This window comes from Mustela nivalis (genome assembly GCF_964662115.1).
Source record: "Mustela nivalis genome assembly, chromosome: 2".
Classification (NCBI taxonomy): domain Eukaryota; kingdom Metazoa; phylum Chordata; class Mammalia; order Carnivora; family Mustelidae; genus Mustela; species Mustela nivalis.
In genome coordinates this window covers 146,685,721-146,712,699 of record NC_139021.1, presented here as the reverse complement: position 1 = coordinate 146,712,699, position 26,979 = coordinate 146,685,721, and the positions used below count along the sequence as shown (strand labels likewise).

Below are 26,979 nucleotides of genomic sequence, written 5' to 3'. Positions count from 1 at the left end.
GGGGGCAGAGCTGGACTCTGATCTGTTGATCTGTTGATCCTCCTGTGCCAGCTGGGGGCCAGCTCCCTACAAGAAGCCCGCCTTCCTGTCCCTGACCCTCAACAGCCTAAAACTCAGGCCCCAGGAAGGCTACAGAAGGGTCACTGGAACGGGCAGCGACATGATGTGGATGATGGGGGCCGTCTTCCCTGCTCCAGATTTGCATTTCTGTGCCTTAACCAGGGAGTCACGTTTCCAGGCAGTCCCGGCCCTGCCTGTGGGCAGAGCTCTTACCACCGGGTGTGTAAACCGTAGCGGCCACCCCACTCCAACAGAGGCCCCAGACGGGCTCCTCGAGGTACCCAGTCTTCCTAGCCAGGGCCTGGAGGGCCCCGCCCCGAACCCCGCGGCCCCGCCCTCTCTCTCCAGAAGCCCTTTCCCCGCCGTCTCATGCCTCCTGTGTTTGTGTCTGTCTCTTCATTTTAGGGATTTATTTCTCTACAAGGGACCCGGGTGACCGAACTTCTTCCTGGCCCTGAGGACGCAGGGAAGCACCTCTTTGAGATCAGCCCAGGTAAGCGCGAGTATCTTTCGGCTCTGTGCGTGGGGGGGGGGGGGGGTGACCCCAGTGGGGGGCGTCACTGCGCCCCTGGCCCAGAAGGGCAGACCTCCTTCAGGATGTTCCCCTGTAGGAACATCAGCACTGTCTCCAAGGACGACTCAGAAATTTGGGCCGAATCTAGGGGCTGTTGCAAATTTGGGCGAGTATTAGAAAATCCAGCCAACTAAGTAATTAGCTTTTGGGCGAGAGGAAAATGTGGAGTTTTAAGTTCACAAGAAACTTGAGGGAAACCAGTCCATGGGGACTTCTTAGGGCGAAGGTCCAAACAGCATCTGGATCACAGGCAGAGAAGTCCAGGGAAAACCCTCCAGTCCGGGGGCAGAGCGTTCAAGTGAGCTCTTTGGTGCATCTCAAAACAGAGAACAGCGACGTGGTAGGGGGAAGGGAAATATTTTAACCCAAGGAACTGTGTCGTGTTAGCAGTTACAAAACCATCTTTTATTTATTTATTTATTTATTTATTTATTTATTTAAAGATTTTATTTATTTATTTGACAGAGAGATGACAAACAGGCAGAGAGGCAGGCAGAGAGAGAGAGGAGGAAACAGGCTCCCTGCTGAGCGGAGAGCCCAATGCGGGGCTCGATCCCAGGACCCTGAGATCATGACCTGAGCCGAAGGCAGCGGCTTAACCCACTGAGCCACCCAGGCGCCCCTACAAAACCATCTTTTAAAAATTCCCACTTTTTAAAAATGTGATTGTTGTGGAACTAAATAGATGTGTCTTGAAGATGAGTGAGTCTTCTTCTAGAAGGGCTGCTTCCACAGGTGCTGTTTCTCTACCTAGGCTTCCCCCAGACGCAGAGTCTGAGACAAGACTCTGAGCCACTTATTCAGAGGGGATTCCCAAAAAAGTAGGGGGAAGGGAGCAGGGAGGGAGGAAAGCCGTGTGGGGTGTGCTAGTGAGCCGACTGTTGCTGGGAACGGGGTTTCGATTCCAGCAGGGGTGGTGGAAACTATGGGAGCAGGCTACAGAGGGTCTGGCCCATGGAGCCAGGAGGCTGGGGGTCACCCGCCTGCTTCCACCTTCCCACTGTTAATTCCACCAGCTGCTTCCTGGGAGCTAACTTGGCACCTCTGGCCTGCCTGAGGCACAGCTGAGCTCTCTACAGACAGAGAAGGTTTGAGCCCATCGCAGGGCTGGAGTGAGGAGGCCACCCTCAAGGATGGGAAGAGCGAGCCCTGGGGCTCTGGCCAGGGCATGGGTGATGGGCGACTAGTCATTCCATGCCACCAGCGTGCTGTGCACATGTAGACTTCCTTCTGGGAAGTGGTGGCTGTGGGCCGAGCGTGCCAGAGTCTCACAGGGCTCTATGATCCAACTGGTTTACAGTTTCCAGACAGTCTGAGGGGGTGACCCAACCAGCAGCCTGACCAAGGGAGGGATCAGGCCAGGCTCAGGCCAGCCAGCAGCAGCCCCTGGGGCTCTGCAGTGAGTGCAGCCAATCCTGGGGCAGGGACTTGTTCACCTCTGCTCTGTCCACACTGGGAATTACAGAAGACACAGGCAGAACGTTATGTGCAGGGAGCCCTTCCCTGATTTCATGTCCTCTGTGCAAAATATGAGGTCCCAGGGTTTCATTTGGGCTGTCCTATGTGGGTATTCAATCCACTGCAAAACCCTTGGTACTAATACTGCATAGTGGAAGGGGGCAACAGAGAGGCCTCAAGTGTGGCGTGGATAAGAGAAGCTTGGTTGACTGTGGAACAGGGGCAAAGGCTTCTGCAAAGAAGATAGGGAAGAAATGGAGAGGACAGGGAAGTGGACAGGGCCTGGCCATCTGCAGGAGGGAGAGCAGACCAGGGAAGGGAGGCTGGGGGGATGGGCCAGGGGCCCTGGGCTTGGCAATCTAGGAGGAGGGGGGCAGGGAAGCTGGAACTGAAAGGTAGAGGTCAGCATACACTCACCATGAATTCAACAAGGCCCTGAGTTAGTGCCCCAAGAACCAGATAGGAGAAACCAGCAGGGTGCAGGCTTTTGATCCGGTTCAGAACTATTTGCAAGGATTTCTTTGCAAATGGCAAGGGGGGTTGTGGAGAAGACCCATTTGTTCATACAAGGTGGCATTCACAGGTCCTGGGGATTACGATGTGGACACCTCTGTGAGACCATTATTCTGCCTAGCTCCATGTTTGAAACATCCTTCTAAGGGAGAGTCCTTTTATGACTATTATACTTTTTTAAATCCTGGGGGTTAGAAAGGATAAGCAGCTTGCCCAAGGATGCACAGCGAGATGGTAGCAGAGGGTCAGGGTGGTATCTAGGGAAAAAGCCACTCACCAGACCAGACCGCTGGTTTGGGACCTAGCGGGTTTCCCAGCAGGGTGAGGGAGGTCTGAGAATGTAGTTATAGGAAGGAAAGTTCCCCCAGCCCTCTATCCCAAGCCCAGCAGTGCTGTAAGCACCCCATTCATGCCAGCCCCAAGAGAACCCAGCACTACCCTCCTGCCTTGGGACATGTAACCCTCCCGAAGGCTTAGGGGCCAGGTAGGGGTGGGGTGGGAATGAAGGCAGCTGTGAAGCCACTCAGGAAAAGCAGGTCAGTGGTGGGCAGAGAGGGGTCTGGTCAGCCTTTGTGGAACACTGAGCAGGAAAGTCTCAGGCATCTCCTTGGGCACATCACTGTGACTGCAAAAGGCCAGGTGGGGCACCATGTATTGCCACACCCAATTCCCCAGAGGGGAGCACTTAACGACAACCAGGAAATGTGGCAGGACACAAGTAGGATAATGCATGAGATCAGCTACATGAATTTTAAGTTATAGTTCTGTTTTTGTTCTTCAACTGTATTTTAAAAAAATCACAAGTTTCATCAGGATAGGATTAAGAGGAAATAGAAGAGAAAAAAAAATACTGTGTGCGCCCTCTAGTGGATATACCTGCCAATTACATAACAGACATTACAAGCCCTTCTACCTACCCCACCCCCCCAGAACCCCCACCCTGGCCATCCCATCCCCCACATCACCATTTCAACCAGGCCACACCATGATTGGGACTGGGCTACCACAGAAACTAAGTGGTGGGACTGAAGCTTGAGCCACCTTCAAACCAGAGTCTAAACCAGAGTCCTGAGTCAGGCAGAAGGAACCAGGCCCCAGAAAGGGGCTGGAATTCAAGGACCTTGGGTCTTCTCACCTGATCGCTTCTGCCCAGACAGTTAGTAGCCTGGTAAGATCTTTTGATTTGGATTAAGACAGATAAAGATATAGATATAGATAGATATAGATGTTTGGTGTTCACCCTAGCTCTGGACACATAGCTCCTAAAACCCTCAGAATTTCCTAAGTAAAGAGAGTGGTAAAGGAGCCTTTTGTTATGTTAATGAGACGACTTTTGGCGAGTCCCCCAGGTCATCTAAGGATAGACACTGGTTGTCAGGGGAACCAAGCAGGTGTTTAGAAGGTAGGAACTTTCAGGTAGACCTCCGGGTAGGGAGAGAGGCCGAATATTGAGCTCAGTCACCAATGGCCAGTGATTTAATCAGTCATACCTATGTAATAAAGCTTCTATTAAAAAAAAAAAGAGAGAGAGGGTTTGGAGACCTTCCAGGTTGATGAGCACATGGAGATCTGGGGAGGATGGAGCACACAAGGAGGGCAAGGAAGGTCCGCGTGCCTTCCCACATACCTTGCCTTATGCAGCTCTTTCCATCTGGCTGTTCCTGAGTTATATCCTTGTATAATCAACGAGTGATCTAGAAATGAAAATGTTTCCTTGAGTTCTGTAAGCCGCTCTAGTAAATTAGTCAAACCCAAGGAAGGGATTGTTGGAATCTCAGATCTCCGGCCCATTCGTCGGAAGCACAATGTGACCTTGCCATTGGCATCTGAAGGCAGAGGGAGGGGAGCCGTCTTGTAGGACTGAACCCTTGGCCTGTGGGATCTGACATTTTCTCCAGGTTAGTGTGAAAATAGAGTAAGTTGTAGGATGCCCAGCTGGTGTCGGGGGATGGCTTGATAATGTGGGGAGAAACCCACACACACTATAATTAGTGGCCAGAATTTTACCTGGCAAGCCCCACTGCCTCCCAGCCCTTTGAAAGCTGTCTGCCCCTTGCAGACGTGATCTTGCTGGGTTCCCTGTCCTGGCAAATAGGCATCCACCCCAGGCCAGGTTTAGGCCTCTCTCTATATACACGGGAACGGAGTGAGGAGTGGAGATGCCTGCTTTGGCACAGTGGACAGAAAGAGTTGCTAAATCCACAAGACGCTTGTGTCTAATGGAGCAAATTAGGCAATTGATAAAGCAAGGGCAACTTGTCTCAAATTTTCTTCTTCCAGTATTAGCGCAGTGTTACCAAAAGGAGGCAGGGCAGCTGCCTACAGGGATTTAGATGGGAGCCCCAAGTCATTCTGGTGAGTATTGCATGACTGCCACGTCTCCTCCCTCACTGGTATGTCTTGCAAGAGCCCTGATTGCAGGAAAAACCCGCGCAGGCTCACTCAGGCAAAGGGAGAATTGGCCAGAGGTCATGGGTCCACACAGAATCATCGGGAAGCTGGATTGCTGACTGTGGAAGGGACAGGCAGCAGGGCTACTCAGTGGTCCTGGAGGCAGGAGTGGAGAGTAGATCAGTGCTGTGTGCTAGAAAGGTTGAATCCCAGCAGACTCCTCAGTCCTGGTGTCACTTGCTCAAGTCCGGACTCTTGCGTTTGTGTTTTGGCCATAGGCCTGCACCTGGTGACCTTGGGGTAGTAAGGAAAGGTCTGTCTACTCCAGCGTCTGGATAGACCCGCCCACCAAGACTTCACACAGAGACAGCAAGAAGCCCCTAAAGGGACCCTGGTCCCTTCGGGAAGGGAGGGGAGGAGACTGTCTCCAGCAAACATTATTGCACCAGACACAGTCCATGGTTCTGTTTTCTCAAGGGCCAGGGGTTGCATCATTGGCCTTGGCCTCTCTGTACAACCGCACCAGGCGCCAAGACAGGATGCCTTTCCGGGTACACTTCCTCCCTGGGGGTGCAAGGACCTCAGCAAGGGGGCTGAGGATAAGCCTTTGTGGGACATGAAGGGCTGCTGCCCTGAATATTAGGGGGCAGAAGAAGGTGCGGTCTTCTTGAGCAGGAAGGCACAGAGGATATAATAATGGCTGCTCTGAAGTCTGGGCCCTGTTCCCATGCCTGAACGCCTGTCTGCTTTGGGCCCACAGACTATCTTTCTCAAGATAAAGTGCTGGAGACTCTGATGGAGGCCGCCCAGCTCAGAGCTCTGGCAGGCCCCTTACTCTCCCACGGAGCTCCCAGACTGCCTCCCCCAATCCCCCAAACACCCTGTGGGCCGTCAGCTCTGGGTGCAGGTGCCTCTGACATCCTGGGTGTTCAGCTCTAACCAGGGTTGCGGGGTTGAAGTTATAGGCAAAGCGAGCACTGGCCCCATGTGGAAATCCAGTGAGACATCCATTGGGTCCTGACATGGCAAGGGTGCGGTCCCCAGAGGCAGGCTGGTATCTGCGTGCGGAATAGAGAGTCCCAGGGAGAGAGTCAGGAGGCCGAGCCCAGGCACCAGCTCCCTTCACGCCTGCTTGCTGCACTCTCCCAGAGGGGCCTGGCGTCCCCATAGCATCTGGCTCTAACCTGTGTTCCAGGCTGCCCATCTCGCCAGGGGTCCGGAAAAGTCACTGAATATCCCTGTGCCTGTGTTTCATCACTTGTGTACTGGGGGTAGGAACAGAACTTAAGGCCTCGGGTTTGGGGAAGGTACAGTGAGATCCCTGAGCCCAGCTCCTAGGATGTACCTGCTAGTTTTACATCCTTCCCTCCCCCCTGCTGTCTCTCCATTTACCATTATTATTCTTTTTAAAGATTTTATTTATTTATATGACAGAGAGAGAGAGAGATCACAAGTAGTCAGAGAGGCAGGCAGAGAGAGAGAGAGAAGGAAACAGGCTCCCTGTTGAGCAGAGAGCCTGATGCAGGACTCATCCCAAGACCCTGGGATCATGATCTGAGCCAAAGGCAGAGGCTTTAACCCACGGAGCCACCCAGGTGCCTCGTTTACCATTATTATCAATCATAACAGCACAGTTATTGCTTAGCTGATACCTGCAAATAAACATCCCAGTACAGACTAGTGCTCGGACAGAGGCATCCCCAGGGCTGAGAGCCCAAAGCTAGGAGGGAGGGTGACTTGCCTGGGTCGTTAGGGAAGGCTTTGCTCTTCCAGATGACCTCCCAGGTGCCGCCCAGAAACAATGGGTTCTAGCAGTTTCTATCGGCTGCATGGGGTCTTTGAAGCCACTCCGGGCCCTGATCCTGCAGCTGCCTGTCCTTATCCAGCCGGCAGCGGCAGCTTGGAGCAGTCAGGAGCACTGCCACCCGCTATCTCTGAGGCCTGACCTTGAAACAAAGCCAGCGCACACAGATTACCCCAGAGAAGTAGACTGATACCGCGCTCCTGACCTCCACAGAGCATGGCTCATCTCATTAGCGGCCTCCCGAGCGGGTGCCGAGCTCAGCCTATCTCGGCACCTGGTACCAGCCAGCCTGCGTATCGGCCTGACCTCACGCGGCCCCGCTGAGTCTGCCTGCCGAGCGCCAGACGATGGATAATGACTAGGAATCAGACTCGAAGTCCACCCGCTCCTCACCCCCCGGGAGGAGAGAATCAGCTAGTCCCAGAGTGGTAGCTTGGACTTCCCGGCTTTGTGGTCTGGCCCTCCAGAAACAGGTGTGAGAAGCTCCCCTCGGGGTCCCTGGAAATAGATGCCCTTGAAGAGGAATGTGCAGTTCATTCTTTTGGCCAGAATCAGGCTCCAGAACAGCTCTGTTCTATAGAAACCTGATGCAAGCCACGTTTGTCGTGAGATGAACCAGCGCGTTGCTCAGTGACACCAGCCACATTCCACCTGTGTCTGGTGAACCGAGGTGCCTGGGGAGCTGCAAAGAAGAGGTGACTCCATGCAATGCTAGTAGAACAGGTGCTCAACGAGCGCCCTTAAAATGAAAGCGAAGTGGGGAGGGAGGAAGAGTAACTGGGGGAAAAGCCTGGGCTTTGGAGTCAGACAGACCCAGATCCACATGTCAGCTCTGCCGCTCACGAATTTGGAGGACTTGGACTAATCATTTAAATTCTCGAGTCTTCTTTTCATTATCAGATAATAGAAATAAACTTGGCAGGATAGCTAGGACCATCGAGTGAACTAAGATATATGGAGGAGCAGAGGATACTTTTCCCACCGTCCGCTACCTGTTCTCTTTCCCTCCATTCCTTCCTCCCTTTCTTTCTTTCTTTCTTTCTTTCTTTCTTCCTTCCTTCCTTCCTTCCTTCCTTCCTTCCTTCCTTCCTTTCTTTCTTTCTTTCTTTCTTTCTTTCTTTCTTTCTTTCTTTCTCCTTCCTTCCTTCCTTTCTTTCTTTTTCAACTCCTCTTTTATTTGCGACATATAAGCAAGCGTCAAATAAGATTTCAAATTTCTTTCGTCTATTGTTTAAAAAACAGGAATCTTAGCTCTCCAGCAGTTCTTCTCAGACGTCCCTGCGTGCCAGATCCCCTGGAGGGCTTGTTAAAACCAGACTGCTGAGCTCATCCCCAGACTTACTGCTTCCAGAATTCTGGGGTGGGGACTGAGAATCCGCATTTACATCCATCTCCCCCAGATGATGCTGGTCCAGGAACCACCCCCGACAGGTCAAAACAGAGCTCACAAAAGAAAGGAATACAGTTTCTATTGAATACCCTTTCCAATGGTGCCGTCTTCCAATTGTTGAAGACCCGAGCCCTGCATCTGTATTTTGCACTGGGCCCCACTGATTCTGCAGCCCGTCTGGAGGACAGTGGAAGAGCAAGAGCAGGTGTAAGGTAGCCCAGAGGCTATGATTACAGAGATGAGTCTGGAATCAAGAGGGTGCTATCTGGGCCTGGGGCCAATTCGGCATTGAGCTAGGACTGACCGACTGACGCAAACAGGCTATCTCCAACACGGGTGGGGTCTGGAGGCCACCACACTTACCTGCAGCTCTGAGGTTCCCCACCCCCAAATCCCCTTTTCACAATAACCTTTTTTAATGATAGAGTTCAAAAGCCAGACCCAGCACTTACTAGCTATGTGACCTTTGGCAAGTTGCTGACTTCTCCGTGGCTCAGTTTCCTTATGCACAAAATGTGGATAATTAAAAAGCTTGGGTTAAGAATCAGATGGAGACTGAAGATAGACACACACACACACACACACACACACACACGTGTCCAGGTGTAACTGATGGAATCTGAACAGGCTGTGTGAATCATACCAAATGATACCAAATCATACCAAATCATACCAAAACCAGTCTGCTGTCTGGTTTGGATATTGTGCTGTAGTTACGTAGATACATAGGTGCGTAGGTACGTAGGTTGTTTCCCTGGGGAGGCTGGGGGAGGGTCATCAGCACCTAGGGGCACACTTATATTTCTTTGCAGCTTCTTGTGAATCTAGAATTATTTCTAAATAAAAAGCATTTAAAAATGCCTACCTGCTCCACAGTGCTGCTGTAACATTGTGCACCTACAGCTTCGGGTAATACCTGTGTTGAGTGTTCCATGAAGTTCGGCAAGTAATATAACAGGGTGTCCACAAAATCGAGACACAGAAGATAAATTTATTTTTAAGACGGATGTTGGTGACCTTTCCAAAGAGTCGATTCAGGGTGCTTTTCTTCAACCACCAGACACCTTTTCAGATAAAATGCCTCTGAATTTAAAGCAGTGAATCTGCTTGTTCATCTCTTAAAACGTATGACAATACAGTACTTTCTCTGGATTTTATAACTTTTTAGACACTCAGTGGTGTTTGTCAATGGACAGTGTTCCTTAGAAGTGTTTCACCTGACAAGGCATTCAATTATTATTTGAAACTCTGCCCCTCATGCTATTAAGCAGTTCACATTTCCTGACTTTGTAGATACCTGCGTGTGACTCTCCCTCACCTCACCAGTCTGCCCCCCTTCTGTGTGGTTCGCCCCTTGCACGTCTGGTCCCAGACATGTTTGCTGATGACTGAGTGAAAGGCCACTCATCAAGGAAAACCTGCTCATTCCTCCAAATGTAACTGATCCTGTTCCTGGGGCAGCAGTTAGGTCCTTATGTTAATATTCTTCTGCAGGACACAAACAAAGAGATTCTTCTTTTTTTTTTTTTTTTTTTTTTGGTAAGATTTTATTTATTTGAGAGAGAGAGTTAGGGTGGGGAGGGTATGAGCAGAGGGAGAGGGACAAGCAGACTCTGTGCTGAGAACAGAGCCCAGCACAGGGCTCAGTCTCACGACTCTGAGATCATGATCTGAGTTGAAACTAAGAGTCAGATGCTCAACCAGCTGCGGCTCCCAGGAACCCACAACATGAGATTCTTAAGGTGACTTGTTGAGTTTTTTTTTAGACAGGGAAGTGAGAAGGTTACCCTAGCACGTATTGACCTAATATTCCTAACACCCCGGCGAGTGACATTATGCCCATCTTACAGATGTGGAAGCTGGCCCAGAGGGGCAACTTGTCCAAGGTCACCCAACTAGTACAAAGTGGAGTCCAGGCTCTACGCTGCTGCAGGGTCTCACCCTTGCGCAGGCAGGTGCTGGGTACCAAGGCTCTGAGACGCGGAAGGGCACAGACAGAAATTCCTCAGCCGGAGATACCGCATCTGATAGTGAAGGGGCAACATACAGGGGGGAGGCACGCTCAGTGCCAGCTCGGAAAAAAGATGTAGATAAAATTCTTTGCAAGTGATCTCAGCCAGACTAAATCTCCAGATAAATTAAGATGAGGGGAGGAATGTGTCGGGGATTAGTTGGGGGTGGGGGTGGGGGTGTGGTTAGAGGGCCCAGGTCACCTCCGAAAAGCCAAGCCCAGGTGCAGAAGCTTCTCCAGTGGGGAGCCTTCGGCTTAGGAACTTTCTTACACCAAAGGCTGATCTTCAGTGTAGGTCATTCCTACACCAGGTGTGGTCCATGGGCCTGCTGCCTCACCATCACCTGGGAGCGACAGCCACAAAGGGAGGGGTGAACCAGGGCCAGTGACCCAGGAGCTGACTCTGGCAGGAAGTATTTTGTTTGGCTTATGAACTATTTTTCAAAGCACAAAGTTTTACTTATGGGAAATATTGATTTCTCTAAAGTAAATGTGGGGTTTTTTTCTCCGTATGAACAGTGTGCAGCGGCTCAAGGACGGGTCCCTCTGAGACAGGGCTTGATGGCTCTCCATTTGGCTAGAATCCCCACCACTCCCTAATGTAACCCACCTTCTTCCTCCGTTCATCGTCTGTGCCTGATCTCTATATAAAGGTTCGAGTTCGAGAACCCTAGTGCTGCTGATCATATGCTCAAATCTGAGACGGCTAGAAAATGAATCATTTGACATTTCCAGGTACTCCTCATGTGGGGTTGTGGGTAAGGGCGAGGTGTTCACTCACGCTGTCTGAGATTCAAGGCTGTTTTGGACTCTTCCCGGGTCTGAGGTCCTGAGGCAGTCACCTAAGCCCTCATGCTTCGAGCTCTCCATTGGTATGATGTCCCCACTAGAAGCAGGGGTGATGCCCCCAGCCTGGCATGTGGTTAGCCAGAACTAATTCCTAAGACATTAGTCCCTGCAGCTGCCAGAGCAACATGACGTACAGGAATACAGACAAGCATCTATTCCCCGCTTTGCTAACATTTCTGCACGAGTGATGTCAATTATTACTCATTAGTGATTATGTTAATTATCGATAGTTTCCATTTAAAGGTGGACCGCTTCCATAAATGTTTAAAATTCAGTGTGGCTAACTATTTTAGACACTTGAACATGTATACATATCAAAAGCATGAAATAGGGGCACCTGAGTGGTTCAGTGGGTTAAAGCCTCTGCCTTCAGCTCAGGTCATGATTCCAGGGTCCTGGGATCAAGTCCTGCATCGGGCTCTCTGCTCAGCAGGGAGCCTGCTTCCCCCCTCTCTCTGCCTGCTGCTCTGCCTACTTGTGATCTCTCTCTCTGTCAAATAAATAAATAAAATATTTTTAAAAATAAATAAAAATAAAAATAAATTTTAAAAAAGCACGAAATAAAAACACAAGCCTACAAAATAGAAGCATTAAAGATATTACCCTTCTCACAAAAATTCTTAGCAGATTAAATTAATAAAATAGCCCAACATAGCAGACCAAACCCCATAAAATCAACAAAATTATAATAATCATGAACACTTGAAATGAAATCTATTCGATGTTACTCTTGAATTGTGAGCCTATTTTGTGCTCCTTTTTTCCCCCAGCTGTCACAAAGTTTTTCACTCAGCGCTAGTGAGGAGAGCGGTCCAAGCTAAATTTGAGGCTAACTCCAAATATTATCCTTTGAATTCTTCCTCTTCAAATAATCCATTTCTCACTTGATACTTTAGAGATTTTATTTTTGTCCCTGTTTTTTGTTGTTCCTAGCAGCGACTACATGTTTTAATTGATTAGTAGCTCTGGTTTTATTTCAAAGAAAGAGTTTCTGGAACTCCAATGTTCTCCTGAGTTGGTGGAGATCCCAGTGGGTCGGGTGGAGCCGTCTCCAGGCTGTTGTGTTTGACTGCCATGGGTTGGGAGGTCTTCAACCCAGAACAAGGATTTATGGTTTCTTCCTCCCTTCCGGGTGATGGAGAAATAGAAACCCACTTTCTAAACAAGTTTGCTTTTCCTGGATCCAAACTTCTACTGCAGCATATCCCCGTGGGTAAATGATTGCAATTTTTAAAAAAATATATCACAAAATGCCCATAGTTTAGCACTTCTTATTTTATTTTTTTAAAGCTTTTATTTATTTGTTATTTGAGAGAGAGAGAGAGAGAGAGAGAATGAGTGGGGGCAGGACAGAGAAAGAAGCCGACTCCCTGTGGAGCAGCTCCCTGTGGAGCGCTGTGGGACTCGATCCCAGGATCCTGGGATCATAACCTGAGCCAAAGGCAGACACTTAACCAACTGAGCCACCCGGGTGCCCGGTTCAGCACTTTTTAAAAGCACATTATTCTGGGGGCTCCTGGGTGGCCCAGTTAGTTAAGCATCTTACTCTTGATTTCAGCTCAGGTCATGATATCAGGGTTGAGAGACAGAGCCCCACATGGAGCTCTGTGCTCAGCGAAGAGCCTGCTTGGGATTCTCTCTCTCCCTCTGCCCTTCCCCCGCCATGCTCATGTGAGCACATGCACTATCTCTCGAGAGAAAGAAAGAAAAGAAAAGAAAAGAAAAGAAAAGGAAAGGAAAGGAAAAGTAATAAGTAAAAGCACATTATTATAGAATACCAGAATGTTAAAAACTAGGGTTACAATCAGTTAAAAGACTCTAGATTTGGAAGTTCTTCTGAAGGTCAGTAACACTTCTCTGGGTTGCCAGGGCGTAGCTCGCCTTGATGCTTTACTGAGCGCAAGGAAACAGAGCAGGGGGAGACCAAGGTTCAGAAAGGAGGGAAGTCATTTCTGTCTCCCCCTCACCCATGTCTGCCCAAAACCTCAGAATGTGACTTTACTTGGAAATTGGGTTTTTGCCTGTGCAGTCAGTTAAGATGAGGTCCTGAGTAGTAGAGGTGCTAAGTCCAGTGACCAGTACCCTTACACAGAGAGGGCGATCGGACCCCTCAGACACATGAGGCAAAAGGATGGAGGATGGAGGCAGAGGCTGAATTGATGCAGCCACAGACCAAGGAGCGCCATGGATTTCCGAGTGACCCCAGCAGTTAGTCCAGAGCCCTGGAACAGAGGCACTTCTAGAGCCTTCAGAGGGAGCCGAGACCTGCCTCACCCTGATTTCAGCTTCTTGCCCTCAGAGCTCAGAGAGAACACGTTTCTGTCGTGTTAGGCCACCCAGTCGGTGGCCGTTCGTCACGGCAGCCCTAGGGCCAATACAGTCGTGGAGACAGAAGGGAAGCTGCCAGAGCATCTGGCCCTTCTCAGCGGGACCTGCTTTCGCGGACCTTGGCCATCCAAGCCACACTCTTAGGATCCGAAACCAGGAAGACTTGGCCCCTCTTCTCCCTTCCTGCCGCAGTGGGTGGCCCATCTCCCCGCGCCCCTTCTCTGCCCAGCTCTTGCATGCAGGCCGCAAGCTACTCCCAACCACTGCGTCTCTGTCCCCGGGCCCGCAGCCCGTGACTTCCACGTGCTGTCTACGATCCCATGGAAAGAACAGAGAGCTGCAGGCATCCAAGAGACCCAGGAAAGAACCAGCATTTCCTAGCTGTGAGCCCTGTCTTGGAAAGTCACCTTGTCTCCCGGAGCATCCTTGGATGGTGACAATAACGCCCGTGGGATACAGCCGGCTGTGGCACAGAGCAGGTGCTCTCTACGTGTGAGAACCTCCCTCCCTCCCAGGGTCAGACGAGTTGGGAATCCCAGCATTCTGGAGAGCCAGCGTTCTCCTGGGGGGCATGGAGCAGGACTGGATCAGGTGGACACGGGCCAGAACACACCCTCAGGGGCAGCTCCTGCCTCTGGGAGCAAGAGGCCTGGCGAGGGAGGTGGGAGACACCGGTCCTCATCACAGATACACAGGCCTGAGGCTGAGAAGGGGTGTGCGGCGCGGGAGTCTCCCGTCTGGTTGCCTGTGTCTGGCACAGAGTGGTATCCCACAGATTCGTGTGGAAGGACGAAGGCTGCTGCAGGAAAGAACAGCCCAGCAGTTGGGCCAGAGGGCCGGCAGGCCAGCCCACCCGGCAAGGGCCTGCTCCGAGGAATGTGCAGCGCAGAGATTTCTTTTCTTTAAGTTGAGAGAAGCTGATCTTCTTTGTTCTGTGAAGGGTCCCTTAAGTGGCCCTCTTAGATATGCAAATGCATGACAAGTGTCCTGGGATCAGTTTGTAACAGGACCTTTTGTGGCTGTGGGTTTTATTTTTTTTATTTTTTGAGAGGCTTGGCAAAGATCGTGCTTTTCTCTGGCCTGCCTCAGACTGGGGGTGGTGGGGTGGGGGGGCGTTGTTTGCCCCTGACAGTTGGGGGAGGAGGACTCTGGACTGGTCTGCACCAAGAGCCCAGGTGTTCTGGAAGGAATGGGATGGCTACACCCACAAAGAGTTTTCACACTCTTTTGACAACAAGAAATGAACATTGCAGGCCCGGCACACTCGGAAGCAAAGGTTTCACAAGAGTTTTATTCCCATATGCAGTGTCCAGCGACATTTTTAGTTTTAGGTGATGCTATCTCGTTTTTTCAAATTACTGGTCAGGACCCGCTGAGTTGATTTCATGATCCCCTAATAGGTTGAGCCATACTCTGAAAAATGCTTCTTGGTTTTGGAGTTCAGGAGAGGTGTTGGGTGGACCTTCCTGCATGCAGGAAGGGCTCTGAGGCAGGGGAAGGAGAAGCCTTGAGGGTAGTGAGCTGAGGAACTAGGACTGAGGAACTAGGGTGTTGAGGAACAGTGGTCTGGGGGCTTAGCAGATACTAGAACCCCTCTGAGCCAGCTATCTGAGACCTACGCGTCCCCTGGAAATTGTGTTGTGTGTGTGTGTGAGAGAGAGAGAGAGATCCCACAGAGGAGGTCTGTAGAAGCTGGTGGATGTCTTCCTAAGCAGGAAGGCATGTGCCACAGGTCCTGTGTGTCTCTGGAGAGACTCGGCAGCCCTCTCCCTCCCCCGTGGGGGCATTTCTGTGATGTCCAGCAGCCCAGCCCCATACAGCTATAATCTTGTGGCCCCCACCACAGCCAGTTTGGGAGGGGACCACCCCGCGCCCCTCATCCTGGGCCAGCCCAGCATCCTGTGGGAGTTACCAGGTGAGGGAATCCACAGTCATACACAGAGGCTCTGCATTACCTGTCAGGGAGTCCTCCTGACTGAGCAGGATGCCCAGGCCTGTATGGAACAGCCTGGAGGAGTTGCTGAAAGTGACCCATCAGTGGCCCCCCAGATATGCAAAACCCGGGGGGATAGGCACTCTATCCACCCCAGCATCTATGCTTTGGACGCATGGCCCATGCCAGTTTCTGTTCAGCAGTCTGATGGCCACCGGGATTGGACAGAAGTGGCCTGGGCATTGGTCCACCAGAACGGAGAAATGGGAAGCCAAGCTGTCCTGCATTTTCTCCTTCCACAACTAGGTGGCGGCAGCAAACACAAGTACTCTATCCCCTTCCTAAGGACTCTGCATCCCCATCTCCCTCCTCAGGGGTAGAATTCTCCTAGTACAGCCCCTCCACGTGCCCAGGACCCCATCCGCCAAGAAAGGGAAGGCCCTTGGGCATTGAATATGTGTCCAGCTCTTTTCTTAGCGTCCCAGTTAATCCTCACAGCCCTTCAGGACCTGCAGCCCCCCTCATTGCTCCCACTGAAGGATCGAGGGTCTTCCAAGATGTTGCAAGTTGGAATTCAATTCAGACAGCTTTGGCCTCTGTTTCAGTATGGTGGCAAAATGCAAACCTGAGGGGTGTTTGGGTGGCTCAGTGGGTTAAGCCTCTGCCTTCAGCTCAGGTCATGATCTCAGGGTCCTGGGATAGAGCCCCACAGCTGGCTCTCTGCTCAGCAGGGAGCCTGCTTCCCCCTCCCCCTCTTTGCCTGCCTCTCTGCCTACTTGGGATCTCTCTCTCGGTCAAATAAATAAATAAATCTTTTTTAAAAAAATGCAAGCTGGGCATCAAATCACCTGACAGCCTCTCATAGCACCTCAGCCCCCTGTTTCAGCCAAACCTGTTTCCTTTTCCTACGGCCATGCACACATACCTCCCCAGCCTCCCCATCCAGTAAGACAGGTCACATGACTGAGCTCTGGACAATAGAATGTGGGCAGGAGTGCTGATATAGGCTGCTCTCAGCCCCTAAAATCCTGGGGTCTCCCTGCCCCCGTTCTGTCCTCTGACGAACAGATGGAGAGGATCCAGAGGATGAGACCAAAGTCCTAGGAGGAGCCTGGGTCCCCAAGTGACCACATGGAGCAGAGACCCCTCCCCCCTCTTCCTATCATGCTGCTCTACACAAGATGGTGACTGGAGCAAGGGAGAGTGTTTATAGGGTTAAGTCACTGACGTTTTGCTGTTGTTTGTTACCATGGCAAGCATTAATTACCTGATTAATGAGCTCGCTTTCTTATCTGCAACTTGGGGTTATCGGTCAGAGTCGCTGTGTCAATGATGTACGTTGTATGTAAATCGCCAAACCTAGGGGCTGGCACAGAGCAAACCCTCAAAGCCCCCCCCCCCCAGGTCCCTCCCCCGCACTGTCAGCAGTACAGCGATAATGATGACAGTAGCAACAAGGGCTCATTAACCCCCAGCTGACAGTGCCATGCCTCTAGCTGGCTGGACCAGATAGCTGGTGGGCCAGCTCACGGTAGAGGGTCTCTTCTCCCGTGGCACATGTGGATGCTACAATCCTCTCAAGGGTACACAGGTCCTCTCTATGCAAAGACATCATCTCCTGGAAGTCCCCTCTAACTGCAGAGACACACCATCAGGGAGGACCTGTAGAAGGGATGCTGAGCTAAGGGGATCATACCCACCTAAAGTGACAGGTGAGAGCCATGCTGCCTGTCTCTTCCCCTTACTAGCTGTGGGACCCCAGGTAAGTCACTTAGCCTCTCAGTGCCTCAGTTTCCCCATCAGTAAAATGCGGAGGTAATAGGATCCTTTTGGAGACTGAGTTAATATATGTAAGATGCTCAGAGCAGTGCTTGGCATTCAGCAGGTGGCCAATACGTGTTGCTCTTCCTACCGAAGCAGGTATCCCATTTGATAACTCCTGGTCAGGCAGCTGAGACCATCTTCAGCACCGAATGTGTGGCGACAGTCTCCCTGCAGGAGGTACAGCTGCAGCTGTCCTGGTCCAGGCTGGGGGCAAAAGCCCTCACAGCCGGCTGGCCAGCCTCCCGCTCTTTCCCATGCTGCATTTCTCCTGGGGGCGGGAGAGGAAAGAAAGAAAGGCAGAAACAGCAGGTGGGGGCAGGGATGGGGGTGAGACTCCAGGAAAAGACAATGGGCTTTGTAAAATCCCTCTCTGGGCAGTCTGGCCAAGTTCAATGGCTGCAGGCCACATGAACAGCAAGAAAAATGTGGCCCAGGAATTTCTCCCCAACGATTCCCCTTGTCTTTCTCTGTGGGAATTTGGAGCTGCAGACACATTCCTTCCATGAACAACGTCCACAGCAGCTGAAGACCCATTGGCCAGAGCTGGGGAGACCCGCTGGCCAGGCACCTCTGGGGACCCACCCCCAGTGCCCCCCAACTCCCGCCCTGAGGAGTGGGTTATGGCAAATGTGCAGGGAAATGGGCTCTTGCTGGCAGACTTCAGAGCCCCCTCTGACTTCTCCCCAGCACTGCACACACCTCTCAAGAGCCAACTGTCTGGACAGCTTGTGCAGCTGCTTTTCCCTAATCTGTCACCCAGAAGTGGAAACGAGCCATCTTGGACAGAATTCCCACCTCTTAGAGAAGGGAATTCACTTTTTTCTAAGCCAAGTACTTCCCAACTTATTAGAAAACAATTTCCCAATGCTCTAAAATTCTCTTAAAACAGAGGGCTGCAAACTACATAAACCTACAAGCCAAATATGGCTTACCACCTGCTTTTGCAAATAAAGTTTTATTGAAACACAGCCACACCCATTCAATAAAGTTTTATTGAAACACAGCCACACCCAGCTACAGTTGGGTAGCTATAATGGAGACCAAATGCCTGCAAAGTTTAAATATGTTTATGATATACCCTTTAGAAAAAGTGTACTGACTCTTGGTTTAAAGTAGACTATATTACAGGCACTTATTTCCTTATACTTGTATGAGATGGCTTCTAATGAGGACACTTAGAATAAAAGGAAGATAACACAGTAGTCATAATTTAAAAAAAAATTAAGGACCAAGGAAGATGTAAATAAAAGTAGAAAAGCAGGGCACTTTGGCTGGCTTAATCTGTAGAGTATGCAAACTCTTGACCTTGGGGTCATGAGTTTGAACCCCATGTTGGGGATAGAGTTTGCTTTTTTAAAAAAAAAAAAAGTAGAAAAGCAAAATTAAGACCCCAAAGTAGGGATGTGATGGCCTACCTGAGGGCCTTCATACTTGCTAAAGCCAAACTTTAAATTTTCCTTGAGCTTCCTGGCAGCCAAAGGGAAAAAGAGAAAGGTAGTTAAGTCTCAGTAAGGGAAACAAAAAGCAGACTAGTCCTTATGGAATCCATAGCCTTTTCTAGCACAAAGCAGTGTAGGCCTGCTTCAAATAGACTCTACCTTCCCCAGAGTCACATCCTTCATTAAAAAATAATAATAATAAAAGGGGGTGCCTGGGTGGCTCAGTGGGTTAAAGCCTCTGCCTTCAGCTCAGGTCATGATCCCAGGGTCCTGGGATCAAGCCCCATATCGGGGCTCTCTGCTCAGCAGGGAGCCTGCTTCCCCTCCTCTCTCTCTGCCTGCTGCTCTGCCTACTTGTGATCTGTCTGTCAAATAAATAAATAAATAAATAAATAAATAAATAAATAAATAAAATCTTTAAAAAAGAAAAAAGAAACCATAACAATGAGTGTGTAAGATGAATAGCTATGGCAATGCTGCTGATGACAGATAACATGGGAAGATGCGTGCTAGTGAACACACTTAATCAGACATTGAAATCCAAACCAGTTGGCTTCTGTGCACTGTAGCAAAAGTGCACAGAACATATTTTGAGGTACCAGGAGAGCAGCCTCCCTTTTCTTATCATTTCTGCAGGTCTGTTTGTTTCAGAGCAAAAACCGAAGCCAAGTGGAGGTGGCCCCCACTTGTCACTGACTTACCTTTCAGGGCCTGGCACAAAGCAGGCCCTCGGGAAATGCTTGATGTGGGGTGGATCTAGCCTCTTTGGGCCGTGGATTTCCCATGAAAAGCGAGGAAGTTGTACTAAACCATTAAGTCTTTTCAATTCTAGAACATCTGTGTGTCGTGGTGGTGTACATGTGGTGTGGGCACCCTGGATTTTGGCCCAAATCCTAACACAGATCAGAACTGTGATGGGAGAAGAGAAGGGGGGAGGCATCCCAAAGGGAGAAACTTACCTCCCAGGAGCAGGAGGCAGGAGTCTGGTCATTAAGAAGGTGACCTATGATGGTCGCTCTGCCCAGACTGCAGGTGAGCTCCCCCACCGAGTAGCTGTGGGAGCTCATGTAGCCCGAGCAGGTGTCCACAGCTCTCCTGTAACAGGAGCATGCTGACATCTCCCCATCACGGGGATGCTGTGGACAGGAAAGGAGGTGCTAGCACCAGTATGAGTGAGAGGCTGTGACACAGAGTCTACAAAGTGATTTTGTCTTCAAGAAGCCCCTTCTACCGGTGCCAAGGCTGCCAGGAAGGGGCCCTGACACTGAAAATTTAACAGAGCAATGAGCCTCCCACGGCTTTTCTTCCAGGCATGGTCCAGCCCTGCACAGGGGTTGTCTTTTCTATCCCATATCTCACCTACAGATATGCCTTAGACCCATGGGGCACTGAATTTGACACCAAGTATTATCCCTATTCCCTCCAGAATATGTCCCAGAGAGTCATTAAGAGCTCAGGCCCCAGAGGAAGACAGGCCATGTTCCAATCCGAGCTGAGACACTACTTAGCTATGTGACCTAGTGCAAATTACTTTATGTCTCTGCGCCTCGGGGTCCTCCGCCTTAAAGTGGAAATAATGACGATCCCTAACACATAGAACTGCTCTGAATTCGGATGGAGTGCCAAGCTCTTGGCCTGGCACACCGGCCCAGCTGACAATGCGGGCAATGAGTATTATGTAATACTCCCAGTTCCAGTGATGTTACTGCATAGTTAGTGACTTACAACATCTTATTCGCTCACTATTCTACCATATGGGCAGGGCTCGGCCGGCCCAGCTCGTCTTCCCTCTACCTATGTCAGCTGGAGGATCCCATCCAGGGCGGCCTCGCTCACGGGGCTGGAAGAAGAAGTTGCTGGCCGTGGCCTTGGTTCTCCCTGTGTCTCTCTGTGCTGCTAGGTTGGGCTTCCTGGACCGTGGCGGGCTCAGGGCAGTCCCCCTGCTCACAAGGGGGAAGACAGCAGCAGGATCTGCCAAGCCTTCTTAGTATTCACCCCCGGAACTGGCCCAGAGTCACTGCTGTCACTTATTGGTTAGTGGAGGTCATCGGGCAGCCCAGATTCCAGGGGACGGGCACACACAAAGTGGGAGGACTGGGAGGTGTGACTCACCAGGGCCACCCTGCTGACACACATCCCACCTGGTCTCCCTCTCTTCCTCCTGCTACATCCAGGCCCTGCCACGCTCAGGGGGATGTCTTTTGTTTCTTAGCTTCTCCCTGCTCCCGGTTGCCCCTTCCTTCAGTCTCTTGTCAGGAAGATGAGTCAGAATCATAGGCTGCCTCATTTTCCTCTACCCTAGATGCCCTGCTGCACCTCCCCACCCCGGTACCTATCTCCTCATTAAGAGCATAGCACCACCCAGCAGAGGACCATTCTTATGCCATTCTCTGAGGAGCTGGTCCCTCCTCAGGTCTCCATGCTCATCTCAAAAACCTCTGCTCTGTAGAGCCCTTCCTGCCCCACTCCAGCACTGGGTCACTGTACACGCCTCCCTCCCCAGAGCTCTCAGGGTATCCACAGAGCTCAGGCCTTGGGCTTTCTCAGGTGTTCAGTTGGGTCCATTCATTGTTTGGCACATAGATGAATGAGTGAATGAATGAATGAATGAATGATCATCTCAGTCCCCAAAGCAATACCTGTGACTAAGATGCTATGATCCCAGTCCTACCATGCCCCTAAGCTGCCTAAGGCTGGGCTGACACCTTGAGATGGTACCATGAGGGTGCCTCAGTATGCCCCTCTACCCCTACAGAGAGGTAAAAGGGCCAGCTCCTGAGTCTCCCAAGCAAATTCTTGAATGGCCTAGAGCATTTTGGGAACCAGGAGCTAAGGCTGCATAAAGCCAGGATCCTAGCAGCAGCAGCCTTCCTAGAAACAGTCCCATATCCTCACTTTGAAATGGAATAAAACAGCAGAAGGCAGAGCCCTGGGTGGGGGTAGTCCTAGCCCCAGAGCCTTTGTCCGCCAAATCTGGTATCCAACCTTCCTCCCAGAGCCCGCTGCACTCACTGGAAATCCACCCCCATATTCTGGTTCTGCTTCTCTGTAGAGTGCAGAATGTTGGTCTCTTGGCTCAGAAAGAGATCTCAGAGCCCCCTTACCCCGACTACTCTTCTGGAGTGGGGCAGCTTGAGCTCCTCTGGAGCCTTGCTGCACTGAGTGATCCTGATGTTTTGGCTTAATTCCAGATGGTTTGGGGTCATGATCAATTCAGGGGGCAGAGCTATATTCAAGGAGTTTGGTTTTTCAGGAAAATTCCATGCTCAGTATGTGCTTTTCCAGTTGCAGCCCTTGACTCTATGCCTTATGAGGTAATGCCATCGACCCATCCACCCACCTGTCCACCACCTACCCACCCATCCATCTATCTGTCCATCCATTCATCCATCCACCCACCCATTCATCTATTCAGCTATCCATCTATCCATCCGTCCACCTACCTCTCCACTGATCCATCCATCCATCCATCTATCCATCCATCCATCCATCCAACCGTCCATCTCAGCTCTACCACTTACCACTTCATGGGTCTTGGACAAGCTTCTTCACCTCCCTGAACTTCTGTTTCTTCTTCTGTAAGTTGAATCTAATGCCATCTACCTCATAGAATTGTCCTATGGTAAACTGTGAAATAGCATTTGTGAATTGCCTGGCACCTGGTAGGAAGCACATAGTGAATGCTATTTTTTCTTCCCTTTTAAGGAATAGACACATAACTAGGATACTATAAAAAGACGATGAATAATCGGGAATTAAAGTGTGTGAAACCAAAGGCAATAATACTAGAAGTTCTTGCCTTGCTTTCTACCTCCTAAACTGCCCTGGGAGTTGATATTTAAAGCTACTTTGAAAAGTTGAGTATCCAAAATATATTTAAACGGTTCAATGGGGATGCTGACCCTTTATAATAGGCTCATTTGAAATGATCCTGCTTTGCTACTTCCTCTTAGAAAGATAAACAAGCAGCCCACAATGGCCGCTGTGATGTTTTCTTTTAAATCTTGCTTTCCAAATGTAGGACTTGGCTGTCGGACAATCACCCCGGGGGCTCGCTCCCCACACATGCTCTCCCTGAATGCAGGGAGCTCTAGCTTGGAATTCCTGGGGCCTCATTAAGCTCGCTGTGACTAAGTGATCTTGCCTGGTGCTAAAACTGTTTAAAATGACTTGGCAGCAACCATAAGTCAGGTCTCCGTTTTTTCTCAGTTCCTCCCTCTCTGTAACCCCCGCCTACATGTCATGAAGTGAAAACATCTTTCTTCCCCGAGCCAGTGCAGGACAACCCTTCTCTCGCCCAGAAAAAGCCTCATCCTCCTCTTTCTGGAGATTAAGGAGAGGGAGGCAGAAATCTGCCTCTTTGTTAATCTCTCCTTTGAATAAGACTTAACTCCTGGGAAAACCTCTTCTCAGTTCCAAGCCCTTCTTTCCTCCCCTCCCCACCCCCAGCCGCCCCACCCCCCATCCCAAGTAACTCTTCTGCTCCCCTGGAGCCGCTGCTCTTCTCCTGGACCACCTCTGTTTTCCCAAGAGGGGATGGGGGGGTTGGTGAAGGAAGAAAATCCCCAAATCCCGGGCAAGCCAAGGCCATCTAAGGCTTACCGCAGTGCCTTAGGGTCAAGCTCCTTAGGGAACAAGATCCCCGGGACCTGATGGGCTGAGAAAGAACCTGATATTTAATTACACACTATGTAAATACGCCTTTCTTTTAAGAAATTAGGCCACTATCAACATGCTGAAGTCTCTTGACATCATCTTTCAATCTGTCCTTGTCACTCAATGTCTCCAAAGTGGTTTATCTACGCCCGGGGCCCCAAGAGCAGCGTGGGCACAGAGTGACGGCTCTAGTACTATTTTGTAGGTGTGTGTTCATGTAAGCACTGTGAATCCATAGATCTCAAACAGCTCCAGCTCCTTCGATACCATAGTTCAGTTCATGAAAATGCCCATGTATTTTATTGATTTCAATTTTTTTGCGATTACAAACAAGGTTGGGATGAATGGCCCTGTACGGGTTTCCTTGGGCACGTGGGCAAGCATTTCTGTGGGGTGGGCGCTGAGAAATGGAACTGGCCAGCCCAGGATATTAGCATTTCTAGTTTAAAATAAGCGGCTCACATGTTACCTTCCAAAGTCATGGCACCGTAAGTACCCATTTCCCCAAATCCTCACCAACACTTGACAATGACCAGTCACACAAGGCACTTAGTGACCCGCTGGCTGTGTTCTTTATATATTTAGAGTAAATAGCTATAGATCTCTGAGTAGATCTATTACAGCAACTCATTTAACCCTCAGAAAGTCACCGGAGCGGTTCTATTATTCTCTCCGTTTCATAGGCAGGAAAACAGTACAAATGTTTAAATGACTGGGTACCATCAAACCTTTAATTTGCGCTAAACAACATATGAAACGCTGTCATTTCCTTGACTTTTCAGGTGGAGAAACAGTCTCAGAAGGGAAGTGACTTACGAAGTCACCTAGTACATAGGTAGCGCAGCCAGGTTTGGGGGTCGCTTGGGCGAACACGCTTACCGCTACTGCAGTTGTAGAGTTCAGACGAGCTGGAAGAATGAGACTACCCCCCACCCCCAGTGACCCAGGAGGTGACTGCTTAGAGGACGCCGGGGGAGGGAGGTGCCGCCCTCGCACAGCACACAGCAAGGCACCCTTCTCTCCCGTCCGCGCCGCCCAGAAGTCAGGTGGGTGTCGCCATCCCCCGCCTCCGACCCCTCGGTTGGCTCCCGGCGCGCGGAGGAGCCGGGGACCTCTGGGGCTCGCACCGCGACCCCTGGCGGCCTTTCGCGAGCGTGCAGCCCGGTTCCCCCGGAGAGTAACGGGCCGCGGGGAGGGCGCCCGAGAGGGCAGGGAGCCGGCGCGGGGCCGCCCCGGCGCGCAGAGATAAAAGCGGGCAGGCGGCGCGTCCGGCGCAATCTGCGCGTTCTCCTATTGATTAGCAGGGTCTGCCCGGAGGCCGGGATGCCCGCAGCGCGGGGCCGGAACGGAGCGTGAGAGCTAGGGAGCCGCCGACCCCGCGGCCCCGCGCGCAGCCCTGCGCCCGGCTGGGCACAGCCCACCGGCCGGACCTCGGCCGCCCGGACCGGGAGCGGGGCGGGCAGCAGGCGGCGCGACGGGCAGCGGAGCAGAGCGGCGAGGGCGGGCGGCTGCCATGGGGCTGTGCTGCTGCAAGGACTGGAGGGGACACCTGCCGGCGCCCAAAGGTAACTCTGGGGCGCGCACGTGCGCCGCGGGCTGGGGATCTCAGCTCCCGGGAGCGGAACGCGCGCCGCCGGCTCCCTACAGCTCCTGCTGGGGGATGCCAGACCCGCCTCGGGGACTTGTCCGCCACTTCTCCAGGGACGCCCGCCACCTGCCTCAGCCTTGGAGGGGCTTCAGGTGTGGCTGCAACTCCCCGAGCGTCTCCGAACTTCGGAGCGTGCGTCCAGGTGCTCTCTCGCCGCGCGGAGACCGGCTGGGGGCTGGGGTCGGGGCCGCAGGGCTGAAGGAGAGTCGTGTGGAGTGGGGGCGCCGGCCCTCTAGGTCGGCCAAGTCCATGGCTGGGGCGGAGGAGCCCCCGGGACCCGGCCCCGCCCACAGGTCCTTTGCGGCTTAACCGCCGCGAGCGGGACATCCATTCTCTTTGCTCGTCTGTGTCACAAACTTGGACCCAGGGACCCTGAGTCTTTCAAAAGTCGCGGCAGGACGTGCGAAGGGAGCTGCTTGTGGAATGAGGCAGACTTAGGTCTCCAAGCCGGAATGGGCTAAGGAGCCAGGGGCGGCAGCATGAGGTCCAGCCTCCTTCGGGCAGTGACCTTTCCGGCTTTTAACCCTTGACTGACTGAACCGATCCCTGTTGATTGTCAGAAACTTAGTGCTTCGCTTTATGCAGAGCTTCCCAAACTCACCTGATCCTATAACTCATTTAACACCCTTCCCCCACCCCCCATGAAACAAGCAAATCCGCAGCCACCCTGACCTGCTGGATAGGTCCTGGGGAAGGCCTTGCAAAGCTGTGTGTTTAAGGACTTCCCCCAAGTGACTGCCATGACCCGTGAGCTGGGAAGCCTTGTATGTAAACCCTAAGGTCACAGTGTAGGCTCTTCCGGAATGGGCCTTAGGTCCTGATTCCCCAGATGAAGGTGTGACTGTGTCAAGCGGCTTGAAGGACTCTTGTCCAGGCGATGATGCCACAAATGTACCGGTTTGTTTCACCAAGGGTTGGAGGTAGCTTATAACATTTGCAATAAATAAACACATTGTAAAAGCTAAACCGGATTCTACATTTAAACAGAACTCATTGAGCAAAGAGAGAAAAGAGCCCAGTTAATCTGACCATAAGCTAATGTCGGTGGTTGACACTTCCTCCAGCCAAAACCAAATAGGAAATGGGACTAGTTGCATGGTTCCCATTGCCCAAAGCAACAGAATTGATTACAAATTTGATTTTATAAAGAAAGAAAAGGAATTTTTCCCTCTGGGCTTCTTGTTTGCTGGGAGGGGACTGAGGCTTAGTGAGTCTAGACTGTTGCAGGAGCCAGGGGAGCAGTAGGACCCAGAGGCCAGGGTTTTGCTGCATGTTGGCTGAGGGCAGGTTGGAGGAAGAGCACCACTGGGAGGATTTCTCTGGGGGCTGGCTGGACTAGCTGCTTTGGTCTCCTTGGCCTGACCCTACTCAGTAAACAGGGCAAGGGGTGGAGCCTGGGTCCCAGAAGCCAGGGCAGGTTTTCAGAGCATTGTTTAGGGAGGGTACATACTCAGTTAGCAGCCTTGGAAGGTGCCTGGGGCATCTCCTGCTAGCCTTGTCTTTGTAGGCTGTGGATGCCCAGGTTGTACCCATCCAGGTGAGGATGTCGGTGTGGAGTAGGAATGTTTCCCAGCTTGCTGCCCCTGAGCCCACATCAACTAGCCACACCAGCCTGGGGTCAGGGACCCAGTCTGAGAGGGCGGGATTGGTCCTGCAGCCCATGTAAATCAACAAAGCTGGCCAAGTCTGGAGCCAGATGGGGTTGGGAACACTATGATACTAGAATGTGCCCGCCCTGTCCAGAGTGGGCAGCCAGCCAGCCACTGCCAGGCAAAAAGGATTTTCTATGGTTCAAGGAAGGCATATATATATATATATATATATCCAAATGTTTAAATGTTGTTGCATCATTTAATAAATTTCACCCATCTGGCTAGTCCAGAACAGTTTGGACCTTTGTGCAAAATGAGTTCTGCCATAAACCCAGAGGGGGAGGAGTGGTTTCTTAGTCAAATAATCTTAAAAATCATGAATTATTAAAATTTGAAGGGTTTTTCAATGCAAGGCTTCTCAGTGCTTTTAACACATTGGTACCATTGTGCATCTCCAAGTCGAGCGGCTTGTAAGTACAGTCTCCAAACCTTCAGCCTGGGAACCCGTG

At 51.2% G+C, this 26,979-nt stretch overlaps 1 protein-coding gene across 15 annotated transcripts in view; it reads left to right on the top strand.

The window, feature by feature from the left end:
* ARHGAP22 (Rho GTPase activating protein 22) overlaps window positions 1–26,979 on the top strand; it is a 166,033-nt gene that overhangs the window by 80,104 nt on the left and 58,950 nt on the right. For 13 of the 15 annotated variants that reach the window (XR_014307418.1, XR_014307419.1, XR_014307420.1 and 10 more), the window contains one exon: window positions 466–553. Coding sequence is in view for 10 of the 15 variants with exons in the window: in XM_082718785.1 (XP_082574911.1) it covers window positions 466–553 (88 nt within the window). In the remaining 5 variants the exon portion in view is untranslated. Of the gene's footprint in view, window positions 1–465; window positions 554–5,274; window positions 5,452–26,979 lie in introns of those variants that run through there. The other 2 variants (XM_082718782.1, XM_082718783.1) reach the window with 1 other exon arrangement.